The sequence below is a fragment of the Stegodyphus dumicola genome, chromosome 3 (assembly GCF_044657685.1).
Source record: "Stegodyphus dumicola isolate Sdum_Otavi_A_Nest chromosome 3, ASM4465768v1".
Taxonomy (NCBI): domain Eukaryota; kingdom Metazoa; phylum Arthropoda; class Arachnida; order Araneae; family Eresidae; genus Stegodyphus; species Stegodyphus dumicola.
In genome coordinates this window covers 183,643,754-183,660,233 of record NC_140770.1, presented here as the reverse complement: position 1 = coordinate 183,660,233, position 16,480 = coordinate 183,643,754, and the positions used below count along the sequence as shown (strand labels likewise).

The 16,480-nt window shown below is 29.2% G+C and overlaps 1 protein-coding gene across 1 annotated transcript in view; it reads left to right on the top strand.

The window, feature by feature from the left end:
• Dys (Dystrophin) overlaps window positions 1-16,480 on the top strand; it is a 670,989-nt gene that overhangs the window by 306,118 nt on the left and 348,391 nt on the right. Inside the window, exons 24-31 of the mRNA XM_085813682.1 lie at window positions 1,888-2,034; window positions 7,465-7,644; window positions 7,846-8,059; window positions 10,600-10,703; window positions 10,781-10,933; window positions 11,351-11,512; window positions 15,622-15,750; window positions 15,865-16,038. Of these exons, the coding sequence (XP_085669808.1) occupies window positions 1,888-2,034; window positions 7,465-7,644; window positions 7,846-8,059; window positions 10,600-10,703; window positions 10,781-10,933; window positions 11,351-11,512; window positions 15,622-15,750; window positions 15,865-16,038 (1,263 nt within the window). The remainder of the gene's footprint in view (window positions 1-1,887; window positions 2,035-7,464; window positions 7,645-7,845; window positions 8,060-10,599; window positions 10,704-10,780; window positions 10,934-11,350; window positions 11,513-15,621; window positions 15,751-15,864; window positions 16,039-16,480) is intronic.

Sequence of the window (16,480 nt, the reverse complement as noted above, 5' to 3'; positions counted from 1 at the left end):
TTCGTTTTTGCTGGGAGTAAAATGATGTCAATAATAAAGACTTTTCAAAATTTCCTCAAAATCCAAGATCCTTAGATTCTGTTAATAAAATCATGATTTTGTTCTGGATTAATTTTAATCTTTGTCTTCATGCTTTCAATCAGCTTCGTCTTTTTGCTAAACAAAATTCAGAATGAACTTTGCTTGTTTAAAAATTTCTTCATTGAAGCATTTCCTTGAAGGAAGAATATTTATAAATTTTCACAGAAAGTTCCATGAAAAGGTATATTTTAGCAAAATAGATGATATTTTAATTGAAGATGATATAAAGATTCATAGTATTTCTGTGTTGTCTTATCAAATGTAAAAAATATTTCACTGTATATATTACTTAGTGTTAATAGTTGTAAATTGCCCAGTTTGTGTTGAATTTTTCAGAAAATATGTTTTTTTTACACAGTATTATTATGTTTCCTTCATAGCTATAAGCAAGCACTTATCCATATAATAGTTTTCCTTTCCTTTCGCCTTCTGCTTTTTTCAAGATAAAAGTGCTGAGAAATAACTCAGTTTTTGGTTGTGGTATATTATTATCTCTGTACTTTATATATATATTGTTAAGAATTTTGTACATATATGGATAATTTTAGTAAAATTATATGTGAAATTGTTTCATTTTTCTGTATAATGTAACATGAAAATTTAGAGGAATGATGCCCTGCTGAAAAAATAAAAATACAGGGGCAAGTCTATTTAACATTGTAAATAGCTGAATAGCTGTCTTGCTCAATTGGGAGATATTGCCAAGTTGGCAATGGTTTTGATGACTAATTTTTGCCAAATTTAGCGATAAATCTCCAGAAGTCAGAAAACCATTTGGTGGCATTTGGGTCTAGGCCTCATATCACCGTAACAGGTATTGTAATTGAATAAATGTAATTGATCATTATATATTTGTTTCAATCATATCCAAATGCCTTCCAGTAATTTTGAGAAACAGAAAGTACTAGAAATATCTCAGTGGCCTGGTGTAAAAGTAAAATATCTCAGTGGCCTGGTGTAAAGGCTGGAGAGAGCATCTGCTCTCAGTTGTTGTTGTGAGTTGTTAGTTCAGAGCAACTTTGGAGCATTGAAAAGTTCATCTTTTAGATGTCCTTTGCTTGCATTATGTTTAACATTCTTATTAGTCTGAAGTGTAACTTACTAACTTATTCCCCATTACTGTGAATACCTGTGCGAATATTTCTGTGGAATGTTCCAGAACTCTCAAATGTTTCTTCTGATAAAATAAAATTTATCAACTTATCATTGGACCTGTGTGTATTTAATCTTTTACAAACCTGTGAGCACACAACAATATAGATATGATATTTTCCTTTGATTTGTCGAGTGAGATTGTTTTATTGTATTTCATATTTTCACGAAAGTAACACAATATTCTTTTAATATATGTATTGCTGGCTTTTAGAATATACTAAGCATTTTCTTTAAGAATTAATGATGTTCCTTAGGAAAAGCTTAATGATTCAACATATATAAGAGCAATTATTAGGGTAAATTTGTTATATCCTTTAGGTTATGAATTGCTGACTTTCACTGTAAAATATACTTGCTGACTTTCACTGTGTATATAATCCTCAAAGGCATCATTATTTTCTAATAGATGCACACATTAGTAATTAATTTTGAGAATCAGTGTTTATATCACAAAATCTTATCATGGGAAAATTTAGTGATGTATGTTTATGTATTTCATAATTCATAGATGTTTAAAGATTTTTTTAGCCAAAATTTATTTTGAATTATTTTAATATATTTTTTCATTTAATTAATTAATAACTATTATTTTTAATGATCGCTATTTAATTGAAGATATTGAGAACTTAAATATAATATTTATTTTTATAGGCACTGCAAGATGATATTAAAAAGCTCGAGCCTGATGTAGAACAAATAGAGAGAACTGCTAAAGAGCTTATAGAAAATGCACAGGATTCTCCCTTTAGTTATGAACTCAGGAATAAAATGTCTGATTTAAAATCAAAATGGAAGAAGGTAACCAACTTTTAATGTCATATTAAGGGGCTGTTTTTTTTTTTTTTTTATTCATTATAATACCTCACAAGAATATTAGAATAATCATTCTTAATTAAATTATTTTTAATAATATAAAACAACTCTGTATATTTTGACAGTATTTGAACTTGTTAGAGAGAACTTATATATCTTTTGAAATGTTTCAAAATTTGCAAAATGAGATAAAATATTGAAAATAAAATTGTGATGCATATATTTTTTTTTGATGGGTTAAAATGCTTTTTGACATATATCAAAATTCACAAAAGAGATACAGTATTAAAACTGAAGTTACATTGTGTAGTTACTGTTTTTACTTCCTTGTACGAAGTAAAAAGGAAGTATTGTAATCGTGAAATGTTTTAGGCAGCATATTTCAACGAAAATGTCCATTTGGCCGCTTTAGAATGCAATTTAATGATGTTTTTGCATGATATCTGTACGTAAGGACAGAATAAAATACTCTTTTCCTTCAAAAAATTATAAAACTGCTTTAAAATTAATTCTGAAGAGAATTTTTTGTGGCGTCTGTACGAACGTATGTACGTACGTATCTCGCATAAGTCAAAAACGAGTAGCCTCAGAACGTTGAAATTTTGTATATAGGACTGCTATAACATGTAGATGTGCACCTCGTATTTTGGTTGCAATCGGCCGCACCAAACGTATATAAATATATTTATATATATATCCACTCTATTACCCAGCTCGGTGATCTCAGTTTCTTTACTCTTATATGTTTGTAAATTCTACATTTTTTTTTTTTTTTTTTTGCTTTAAAAATGATTGAATTATGTTGTTCTTATCTTCCGGTTAAGGTTTTTATGCCTTTAATAAATCTGTAGGCAATATTTTTAGAATTATCAACAATTTTAAAGTTGTTTATGTGCCGCTAAGCCTAATAATTTTTTTGATGGCGGCCATTGCTTGTTTACATTTGAAACTGCAGGATAGTGGATTTGTTGCCAATCTAGAGAAACGTAGCTTCGTAACAACAGAGATAACGCCTTCATTTATTATTGCGAATTAAATCATGCTTAATCCTGTCTGGAATTTTTTTGAGGAAATAGGTGTTTAAGATTTACTTCGTAATTTTTAATACAGATATTTTGAGTTTTTATGTATGTTTGCCTTGTCGCGAAGTGAGAACTGAATTAATTAAATGAGAAATACTTAATCGTCTGTGAAAAATTGTTTCTTTTTTGTTTCGTTTGCTTAATTTCTTTTATACATTGTCATAGCTTTATTATAGTATTTGAATAGAACATGTGGCAACGATTAGATAATTCTTTAAATGATATAAATTTTGTGCATTATGAGTTATAATATGAACAAAATATAATACTGTTAAGTGAACCTAGCGCCAGATTGTCTCTATGGGTGAATAACAAATAGGGTGAATTTTAAAGAATGCATTTATTCTATTGTGGTTTATGCGCTGTCGGCGAAGTAGATTAAATTCAATCCAATAAGTTTAAATGAAATGCAAGAAAAAATGCGTATAATAATGCGTATAATATTCCGTACAAGGAAGTCATGTGGTGTACACATCAGATTTTTTTATTTGGAGATTCAAGACCTTAAATTAATTACTACAGCTAAGTTATGTATAGTTTATTAGGTACATTAACTAAAGCTGTAATGGTACATTCACTTTTATAAAGTTGCTTTCACTGGACATTTAAAAAATTATTTCGTGGTCAGGAATATTTCTCAGTTTAGAGCTTTTTTATTTATATTGTTTATTATATATATATATATATATCTTCATTTAATATATATATATTAAATGAAGAAATTTAATATATATATATATATATATAAAAATTGTAGAAAGCTCGCCTAAAAGTTACCAAGAGCTGCTGCTCCAAAAGGTTAAAGACGTTTTCCTGCTTTACAGTGTTTTTTTGGGAGGAAGACTAACCTATCGTGAAAGTGGAACTGTTAACAGTTCCCGGCAACTTATAAGCTAAAGCTCAAAAACCTGAAAAACTGATTATATCAGAACTTAATGACACTTTTTTGCGCTAATAGCTGCGAAAAAGAAATAATTTATCAAGCAAAGAAGTAATAACCATTTTGGTCAAGAAAACATCTTGCGCAATATGCTGCAAAATAAGTAAAAAATAAAAATTGTAGAAAGCTCGCCTAAAAGTTACCAAGAGCTGCTGCTCCAAAAGGTTAAAGACGTTTTCCTGCTTTACAGTGTTTTTTTGGGAGGAAGACTAACCTATCGTGAAAGTGGAACTGTTAAAAGTTCCCGGCAACTTATAAGCTAAAGCTCAAAAACCTGAAAAACTGATTATATCAGAACTTAATGACACTTTTTTGCGCTAATAGCTGCGAAAAAGAAATAATTTATCAAGCAAAGCAGTAATAACAATTTTGGTCAAGAAAACATCTTGCGCAATATGCTGCAAAATAAGTGTTATGTGTTGAGAAAACATATTCTGAATTCCATAAGATGAAATTAAGAGTATCTGAAAAAAAGTAAAATGATCGCTTCAGTAAAATTTTAAATGTGATCAGTTTCCTAGTGTGATATAGGTGACCTTATCCTGAGGCAGTCTTATTTTAAAAAAGGGCCTTTTTCAGGGCTGCACAAATGAAATAAGAGAAATGAAGATTGCTTTTCCTCACAAAATGGACAAATGACTCCTTTATAAATAAGCCTAATATAAAGGAATTTATAATGTAATGGATGTAATATTTTGTGAATTTTTTCAAAGCATAATATTTCAACAAGTTCATGAAACACTCAACAGTTGCTTATATTTGCTTGAATATGTAAATTTTTAATAGAGGTTTTTTTTTTTTTTTTTTTTTTCCTTGGTAAGATGAGTCTACCAAGGTTACAGGAAGACATAAAACATTTTTCTAGATGAGCATTAGCACACAGAAAGCAAGCCTTTTCTAGTTTTTACATAAATATTACATTACACCAGTAGTTGTATTATCAAAAGACAGTATATATGAAACATTAAGATCATTTTACAAAAATTTATATCGGTATCTGTTCAAATGTGATGTGATAATTTTTCTTTAATGATACTTCATTCTGTATGTTTTCATTGTTTTGTTGCATTGCCATTAAAAAGAATTTTTTTTATCTGTGAAAATGTATTTTTATGTATCATTCTATATTGTTCAGATTTTGTTTCTGTGAATAAAGTTTCCATGTATTTGAAAATATAATGAAAAAGGGCTTTTATTATTTTTCCTAATAGTAAAGTGTTGAATATTATAATGATAAGTAAATAAAATGTAAAATAACGAGTGTATAAGTAATTTGAAACGAGTGAAGGAAAAACTACACATTGAGAATATGTAGAGAAGTTGAAAAAACAGAAGTTTCTAACAAATTATGAGATTTTAGTCATTTTGAAAATAAAGGGTAGTGAATATTATTATTGTATCAATCCATATTTTCAAAGACAGATGTGATGTATATCATAATTACAATATAGTAGAACTTAACATTTAAGGTCTGTTAATGTTATTTAACAACTTAAATAGTAATTTCATTTTTCTTTGATTGACATTTTAAAAATCTTTAGCACAAAACTTCATTAAATTTTTATTAGAAATGGCTTCTTATTCCTTTTTTTTTTGTTGTTATTGTTGAACCATTATATTTGGTAAGCTGGCATCCAAATTTAAATAGCAAATAGATAAACTTAAATAGTAAATATCCATTAAACTAGTTCTGTAAAAATTTACAAATATAACACTGTTTTGTGTTGTTTGACATTCTAAATTAATATTTTTCAGCATGTTATTTTACCTTAACTGCAAATCCTTTTAATGGGTAAATCAGCTTACAAATTAATTTTTGTCATAATTTCATCTGTCAGAAAAAGAACTAAAGACTTTTTCTCTAAAGACTCTTTGCATGTTCAGAAATCAGTCTCCTTAAAGAGCTAGTTTACTGATTTGAAGCAGAATTATACAAAAAGGCTGCTTCTATTCAAAAGTGAATTGTTAATACTGCAGGAGAGAGACTATAAAACTTTATGAAAGTTTTTAAGAAAACTGTTGACATTTCATTTTTGTTGGCGAGGGGTGTCATTGTTTAACTTCAATGGACTGTATCTGTTGATGACTTTCTGCAGAATGAGGACATTCAGAAAATGAACTGGTCAGCTAGATCGCAGTTATCTCAACATTACGTATTGAACATACTTAGAATGTTATTCAGGAAAGTTGCTGTCAATTCATTTAGCAGCTTATTTGTCCTCTTTTAGAACCCTTTATGATCTAAATGCTACTAATATAAAGAATGGGATATTATGTTTTGTTTTTATAACATGCCATCATTATCCATTTTAAATATTTTTATATAATAAAATATTATCTCTGAAATTTGAAATTTTGAGAAAAATTATGTGTATGCAAGATGTGCATAAATCTAAATGCTGGCCAAGCTTTTATCTTTATATGGACAAACTATTATGTCATTCGAGCCCCCTTCTCCATAAATATTTTTTAATGTTAAATGTATAAATGTTAGATCACATTACAGTCTCAATTATCTTCAACTCTTAGTTATCTTAAAAAAAAAAAAAAAAAAAAAAAGGTTTCAGATTTTAAATTACGTCCAAAGGAGCCTTTTTGTGTGTTGCATTTATTTCTTAAATATCTTCTTAAATATCTTCTTCGCACTTAAACCATAAAATTCAGTTCAACAGCAATATCACAAAATAGTTTTAAAATGAGCATATCTTTAGAATTTCTGATGCAGAGACTTGCGTGCTGGAGATAAAAATGTTTTTTCTGTACAATGTTGCCATTGCTCGCTTTGAAATCCTCGAGTTTGTTAATAAAAAATTTGTTAAAGTTTTACAAAATATGAAATCAATAATAAAACAAATTCCAAATTTCAAATTTGGGTTTCCATTTGCCCATATTGGCAGGAGGTTTAAGTCATTCAAAATTCGATGGCTCTATATACCATTGTTTTATCACAGTGCGAGAAATATGCATACATTTATGCAGATTTTTCATTATTTAATTTCTTCAAATGTAATGCAGGACGCTGACATTTGTTGGCAACAGTTTGAAAAGTGAAACAGACATTTATAGTGAACCAATGCAAAATTGCAAAACGGAAACAGTAGTCCTTTAGGCAAAGCCCCTGTGGACTAACAATTTCAGTACTGTTCTAAAATTGTATAGGAAATACATTTTCTATTTGTTTGTTAAATATAAAAGTTAATATTTTTGTTTTCTTGTATTTAATTTACAAATTTGAATTGATTTTTTTTTTAAAGTTTATCATAATATTATAAGAATAATAAAATTTTACCAGAGCTTTAAAATATTCTTCTACATTCTGTCATTTAAAATTGTTTTAATTATTATTTTGCTTTTATTTCCCATTTTTATTTTAAACACATTTTATGCTTTCAGGTTGTAGAAGAAGCAAATAGTAAGAATTGCAAATTAAAGAATGCTCTTCATGGAACTCAAGAAGTTAAAGAAAAAATTACAGACCTAAGTTCTTGGTTGCAGAAATTAGAAACAGAAATTCCAGAAGATGGGCCAGTTTCAAATTCTTCAGATTTGAATTCAAAAAACAAGAAATTTCAAGTGAGTTTGGAAATTCAATTATGTATAATTATGCCTACTTTTTTCCCTTAACTTCAGTAAAAGATCAGTAACAAATTATTTAAAATTTTTTATGAAAGTTACTGTGCTAAATAATTAATTTCCCCTTTCCCTTTTATATGTAATATTTGCAAATCTTGGAAAAGGCAAAAGATAGTTACTTATAATTTATTTGTATTTCAGTTTTTACAAAGTAAACTAGAAAGTAAGCAGCAAGAATTTGAGAAACTCACTTCAACTGTTCAGAATATAGCTGCCATGGAAAAGAATAATTCTTTTGAAGAATCATTGCAAGAATTTTCACAACTAAATTCTAAATGGAATGAAATTTTTTCACAAGTTAAAGATTCATCTGCAAAATATAAAGAAATAGCAACAAAATACAGTGAATTTTGCAGTAAGTTGTTAATATATTTTCCTTACTGACCAATTTGATAACTTCTGATGAAAACCTCTACAGAAGGTGTTAAAATAGTCAATAAGACATTGTAATTATCGTTTTCAGTTTGTATTCTAGCAAAATAAAAAAGTAATACCACTTGAAAAAATATTTTTGCCTGCAATCTAATAAAATAAAAGCACAGTTGTGTCTAAAATTGTATGTTTTTAAAATTAAATAAGTGCACGAGTCTCTGTGATATAAATTTAGTATAAAATATTACCATAGCAAACTATTTTTTCGTATCCTTTGGATTTGCCATTATGTATAATTCATTTTAAATATAAGATTTTATATTCTATATCTTTAATTTATGGAGAAAACTAGAAACCTAATTATAACTGCATAGTTTTACTCATTGTTTCTAATGCTAAACTAAAACTTGCATGCCAGGTTCAGGTTGATATTTCCTTGTGATCTTATAATTTTTAAACAGGTTGATTATAAAGTTCCTATACATTTTTGCTTAAACAGGCTTTATTCTGAAATATAAGTTATTTACATGAAAATGCAACATAATAGAACACTAAATTAGTACATGAATTAATTAATAGTTAATTCAATGAATTAGTAAAATTAATTCAATGTGGCCCCCCTGAGTAGGTACAATTGCCACCATTCCACTGCACTCTGGAACACCTTAGCTACTGCAGCCATAATTTACGGTTTTAATTGTTCAATGCTGCCAGTCTTCTCTTGGTACACTTTTGACTTGAAAAAACCCCCATACAAAGAATTCTAGGGGAGTTAAGTCTGATGATTGTGGAGCCCAAAGCCATTAAGAGCCACAACCAATCCACCTATCATGAAAAGTTTTATTAAGATAATTACGCACAATAATGGCAAAATGGGGAGGTGCCCCATCCTGTTGGTAGACAACAGTGTCAATAATGTCATTTGATACTACCTATGGTTTAAGATATTGTTGGAACATATCGAGATACATTTCTCTAGTGGTGGTCCTTTCTGCAAACCGAAAGGTCCACAGAGCTTAGTTATTCCAATCCATACATAAACTGTTAGGTGTGGCTCCCTGAGATTCGTATAACACATTTGGTTGTTGATCAGCCCATGCCTATTAACATGGCTGCTGAGATGGAATGTGCCATCTTCACTAAAGAGAACATTCTCCATTAAGTTCTCACTAACACATGACTTTCCTGAGCTGCAAAGGCCTCGGCTTCAAGCTTATGCACGGTTTGAATGTGGTAGGCATCCTTGTTTAAATGACAGAGTAGACTTTTCCAAACAGTAATAAACGAAACACCGAGTTTCCGGCTGATTCTTTGTGTAGATGCCTGAGAGCTACGCATAATCACTTCTTGTATGCTATGCTCAACTTGTGATGTTATTGAAGGGCTCCAAGAATGGTCTTCATCTTTATCAGCTCATTTGAATTTTTTTTACTAAGGTTTTAATACCTGCTGTGGTAGGGGCTTGCTTTCTGAATTTGCAGTTGAAATCCTCCTGCACTTGTTGGTACGTTAATCCATGTGTACAGGAACAAACCGTGGCTGTACTTCTGCTGACAGCATTCTTTCAAATCTCCTCCAAAGAAATTGGAATTAAAGTGTATTTCTAAAAAATGTATAGAGACTTTATTAACACCTTGTATTTTAAGATCTCCCTTGCATTTTTTTGAAAATTTGATGGTAAACTCTTTGAGGTGTTAGATTATAATCTGAAGTTTTCAGAAAGCAGCTTTTTTATATATTTTAATTATAAACAAATATAAAATATTTCAATTAAATTGCAAAATTTAATGGAATTTTTGGTCGGAATTTTTGTATGTTTCAAAAATAATGTTCTTCCAAATGCTACTTTTAAATGTAAGTCTAAAATGCACTTAATGAGAAATAATTTTTGTATTTTTTATGAAATATGATTATAAGTTAGAGATAGATTTTTTAATCATTAAAATTCAAATTACGTTGTATCTGTTAATATTTATTTTGATTACAAGTTTTTTGGCTATAATTCATATTTTCCATAATGAATATAATTTAAATTCCAATTATGGAGAAAGGACGGAGAAAAAGTTGTGTGTCATTTAAGGAAATTTATCAGTTTTTGATTCAGAAGTAATGTCAAGAAATTAGGTAAATTTCAGTTTCCCTTCATGTAAATCTTCAGCAATTTTAAATGTAAAGAAAGTTAACACAGGTATAAGGTTTTGAAAGCTTGTTGAAATTCAAATGCATCTTGTTTATTTGAAAATGAAAGAGATCAAAGTTCATGCAACAGTCTGCTTGCAATGACAAAAATGCGCTTGAAAAATTAATGTAAAATATAATAATTAAAATCTACATTCACTGGAAAAGTACTTAACACAAAGTAAGATATTGGAATTTTTTCTGAAATTTTTACGTCAAAATATGTTTAAAATATAGATATTTTTACTTTATTGTATTTTTTTAATAAATTCTGTAATCTTTAAACATGTAGTATTTCCCTATGTACTTTTATGTATTAAATTCATTAGAGTTATTTTATAAAAGATTTAGTAATGAGAGAGAATGATTGGCTGGACAGGCTGGAAAAGAAACTTAAACGATCTCCAGAGTCTGCGGCAGATGCTGAAGAAATTTCCGAAAATTTAGATGTAAGTGTTCTTTTTCTCATCCTAAAAATTAATTTTGATCTATAATTCATTTTGAAATATTCATTTCTTTTTGGTAGGATTTGGAAAATTATTTGAGACATCACCCATCAGAAAGAATTACAAAAATTCAGAATATTGGCCAGTTTTTGATTGAGAAGGGTGTTTTGATAGATCAAATAAATCAAGATGTAAAAACTGTTACTAAACGTTTTGAAGACCTCAGTAGACAGGTATGTACTACTGGACTGCTATACAACCATTAACTATTCATATTTTATTTTAAATACCACTTATGGATGAAAATAGTTACAAGTTCATTATTTTTATTACGTATATGAATACCTTGTTTTTACTCGTATAAAAGTAGTTTGCATGTTTCTAGAGTAAAATATAATTATTAATTTGCATTTTTTATGTCTCAGATGACATTACTGTGATGATGATTATTGCATTAAATAAAATAAATTATACAGTTTTCATTCTTCCACTAAATTTAACTGAATTTTAGTTTTAAAATATTAACTTGTATTCAAGTATATCACATGTGGCTCACAAAGTGAGGTATACTTGTAATTTATTTTAACCGTGAAACAATGAATTAAAATTTAAATATATTCCCTTTTTTTATAAAATGGCATTTTGAATAGGGTCGAGAAAGGCAGCAAGTATTAGAGAACAGTATTGCAGAAGCTCAACAATGTGAGCGTCACATTTTGACTGTGCAAGCTTGGATTTCACACATTGATACTGTCCTGCAAAACAGACTAGATAATGACATATCTTCTCAAGATGTGCCTGATGAACTTGCAGTATGTATAAATAAACTTTTATTTAATTCATACAATAGTTTTTAAGTTACTTCTTCATGAAATTTTTTTCATTGCTTGTCTTACAAGCTAATTTGTCGAACTGATTAATTTTGTATTATATTAAGAATGATTTAAATAGTGTACTAAAACAATATTTACTGACATAAAATTTAATTAAAATGGTTAGAAATAATTGGATTAGTGAAAGTATAGCTTTTAATTAAAAAGGTTATTTTGAAAAAGTAAATGTGTTATAAAAAGCAGTAGTACAATGGCTGTTTGTAATGATTTATAGTGTTTTTGAGAAGTGATTTCAACATAGATTATGCATATGTTATAAATAGAAAATAAAATTGCTAGTATTTGTAATGGATTTAAAAATAAAGCTGCATCCCCTCTAAAAATGGCTAATCAATTTACTGAAATGAATTGAGTTCAATATGCATGCATATAAAATTTCAATTCTTCCCTATGATGCTGCAGAATTTCTCTAATTTGCTGTAATCAGTTACATTATAGCAAAATAATTGCAGTAATAAAATTCTAATTTTAGTTATGATAGCTATTTAATTATAACTAGTGGGTAATTAGGCTAACAAAAATACTATTCAACATATTAATAACATGAAGTTAAATAATATAAACAATATCTAATAAAAGTACATTTGGCATCATTAAGGTGTGAGACCATTAGACATTTTGGATCAGGAAATAGAAAAGTCAACTAGATCTTTGCACTGCAGATCTTCTAGTTGCTAGCTGGATATGCTAATCAGTTATGCAACATACACATGGGAAAATGCAAAAAATCTATATAGTTTTTCTTACTTAAAAGGCGATAGGGAAGAGGCATGAGACCCAATCAGTTGAATTCAGGTTTGATGATTTGCTTTTATATTGTTGCATTCTGTGGGTTCGTGGATTTGCACTGATTGATGATAATTGATGAAAAAGTGTAACAAAATTTTTTTACCAGTATTACTCAGGACATTTCCAAAATCATGTTTACATTCATTGAAAAACTGCGACAAACACGCTGAAACAATCGACAACACAGCCTTCAGGCTATTAGGTTATAATGGTGTCTGTACTTTAGCATTTTGCATAAAGTCAACTTCATGTAAAACACTAAAGTGCAGTTCCTGGCTGGATCGATTGCTCTCAGAGCTCAATACACTCAGAATAAAACTCAATGAATACACTGCTACTTCGCATACAAGCAGGGTTTATAGAACTTTTGACATGCCTTTGAAAACATTCTGGTGTAAACCGGTAAGAATTCGTTCTAAAATGTTCTGGCTGTGTCTATGGGTTATTGCCATTTTTGTCGCCAAATCTGGTAACCTGCCATTTTCTGGCAACCCTATACCAACCTTGCGGGGGAAGCTATCCATCAGAAGCCAAATTCAATACAAACAACAAAAGTAATAGAACAAACAAATAAGATAAATAAAGGTAAAAGAAACAAATATTTATACTATTTACAAGTTATTAACACAAATTACCGTATGACAATTTTAAATTATACAAATTAAAGTTCAGAATGAATTTTAGTCCCAGGTTTTTCATTAAGTTATAACTGGGTTAAATACTTTTCCACTGCAGTTCTCAGATGTATTTCTGTTTTGCTTATCACAGTCTGAAGATTCAGTTCTTTCAGATTTTTCATCCACATGAAGATCTGAAACAGTTTGCTTACCACTCTGTAGTTTATTCTCATGTGTACAGTTCAGCTTGGTACTTTTAACAATTGGTACACCGTGCAAAAAAAAAAGGGGGGGATAGTTCTATATCTCCCATTCTACTGGCCCAATTGACAAAATTCAAAGGAATTTTTCATGTCTCGAAAGCGCGACTGAAGATGCATATCAGGTTTATATATAGCATTGTTCTAACATAGCTATTTTGACACAAAATCGGACCTTTTCTAAAATAACATACCAATTTTTTTCCATATTTTTATTCAATGATTCAAATTATGCCTAAGTATTAATAAATTTTGTAAAACTTGGTGCGAAATTTACGGAAAAGTTCAAAAATTTATCTTGGCACAATTTTTTTTTTAGTTTTCGCCAATAATAATTCACTTAACAAACTTCTTTATAATATGTGGCAACCAATTTTCCTTTCCCTTCCATTATGCCGGAGCAGAAAAAAGGCAACTCGTTCCTACCTTTATACATTGTGCATGAGCAGAAAAAGATCACATCATTTCTACTTCCAAATAATTTTAGCAAAGTGTCTAAACCACATTTGATGTTTTGTCGCTTTCAACAAATATGCCAAATTTAAAAGCGCGCCAATATATAAATTCGCGTATATCTTCGGAAATTTTGAATAAAAAATTGTAATTTTTTGCAGGAATGCTTATAAATATGTTGACTTTAAGATCATTATAAAAATTTTATAGATTATAATTCAAAGTTTTTTTTGAAAAATGTATGAAAATTATTTAAAAATACAAATTTTAAAAATAAATGATAAAAAATGGGTTAATTTTATTTGGAATGAACCTAAATTTCGAAATCTGAAAGGAAGAATAAAATAATTCTAATAAAAAAAGAGAGAGTAATAAATATATATACCAAACTCTTAAAATCTCAAACTTAACATTGAGGCATTAAAATATAGAGAGCTAATTTTTTAAAAACTACTCGTGCAATTTTTACAAAACTTGGTAGTTTGGCGTAATTTGAGTCATAGAATAGAAATATGGAAAAAAAAGAATGGTATGTTAAATTCAGAAAAAGTCCGATTTTGTGTCAAAATACCTATATTAGAATGATGCTGTATATAAATCTAATACACATCCTTAAGAATTTGTTTTAGAATATTCTCACTCTGTCTAATAGATGTCACCAAATGGGCAATTTTGCACTAAATCTGGCAACCGTGCCATTTTTTGACAAATCTATACCTACTTTGCAGGGTTGCTATCTTATAGTGGCTGGGCATTTCGTATCAATATTGTAGGCCGGCTGTCACTGTAAAGACCATAAGGTGTTTTGAAGCAGGAGCAGGAAAAATTAATTGTTCTGTAGCCATGATCTGAATTGCAGTTTTTTCATATGCTAATTAGGCATACTTCTGATCACCTTACAGAATGAGAACATGTAAGAAGAAATGCAAAAAATGTATATATTCTTTCCCATTTAAAAGGTGACCAGGTAGAGGCATGAGACACAATCATCAAAATCCAGGTAGTGATGAATAGGCAGCCACTGCATTTTAGATGCAGCTCCTATTGTAGAGGCCATTAAGTTTTTCAGAGCAGAAACATGAAAAATCAGCTGTGTTATGGTCAAGTTTCAAACCACAGATCTCCCATATGCTAGCTGAGCATGTTAATCACTGACACAATGAGTGCATGGATGGGAAAATGTGAAAACTCCATTTAGTATTTCCCATTTAAAAGGTGATTGCAGAGAGACACATAACCCAGTCAGCCAAATCCAGGTTGTGATAAATTGTCGGCTACTACATTTTAGTTCGAGTGCTGCTATAGATACCATTAGGTTTTTTTGAAGAAGAAACATGAAAAATCAAGTGTTTTGTTGCCAGGATTCAAATCACAGATTTTCCAGTTGCTAACTAGTTTTGTTTATAACCCACACTGGAGCAATAACAATCTGGCATTGTGCTGGGTAATGCAAAACATTTTTACAAAGGATCTGCTTAGCATTTGAGGTTACTGTATTATATTTATATTATAAGCATCCCTGATAATAGAATATAATAATTTAATAAAATAAGTATTAGCATCAAAATATTTATTTCATGAAAGGGTGAACTGAGTCCCTTAAATGTGTCCATACATAGCAGAATATGTCATGGAAGACCTTATTAAATAGCAATGAATTTGTGGTATTAATGAACGAAATAAAAATGGGGGGAATCCCTTAGGTTTAAGATTTTTAATTTTGATTTTGAAGCAAAACTTGAAAATCATTGAGTAGGCTGGATGTGTATAAATGTCTTAAAAGATGTTCACTGCAAATGATATCAAATTCTATTTTTTTGAGGTATTTGAAAATTATGTTCTTGTGATATATACTTAATAATTAACTATAAATGTTTTATGCTTACTATCATGCAAAATAATTTTTTAGCAATTAGAAGCTGAGTTTTCTGAAAAAGAAGCCAGTATAAAAGATTTAGAAGAAGATGTAGAGCGTTACAGATCCCGAGGACGTATGGAAGCTGCTCATCGGCTTGAAGAACAACTTCGATTAGTAGAGGTATTTTTTATATTCAAACTTTTATTTAGAGAAGGGATTAAAAAAAAGGTTGTGAATGTAATGTAATGCCAAATTTATTCATTCTTTTAATTTGATTTTTTTTATTAATCGTAGCAAAAATTTTCTGAATTACAAGAAAAGTTTATCAAGTTCCAGAAACCTAGTGATTTTGAAGCAAAACTCAATCATGTGGGAAATATGCTGAATGAAGTTGAAGATGGTTTAAATTCTATTAATCTGTCAGGTGAAGACTCAGATTCTGCTGAAAGCCAGTTAGAAAAATGTTTGGTAAATTTCACTATTCATATTCATACTCATTTCAAAATTAAAATAATTTACACTGTTTGTCAAAAATTAAAGGTTGTTGATGGAAAGGAAACTTAACGGTTACTTATTAAAAAAGTTAAAAACAATTTATACAGAAGCATTAGGTGGCATGTTTCTTATTTGATTAATGTCAAAATATTAAATTTAATATCAAATTTGTTGAAAGGGATCTCCAGTGTTTTGTAACAAATCTTTCAATGTGAGGAATGATCACTTTTGACAGGAATGTAAACTTCATGTCTTGATTTCATAGAATTTAGCAAACTCTTGATCACATATTTTGGAATGTATGGCATTCTTCTGAAAATGCATTTTTAGGATCCTGGATGGTTTGACATTGATTTGGTTTAGTTGAATAAGGCAAAGCACAAGAGGGCTATCTCCCTAGGGAAAGAAATACCAT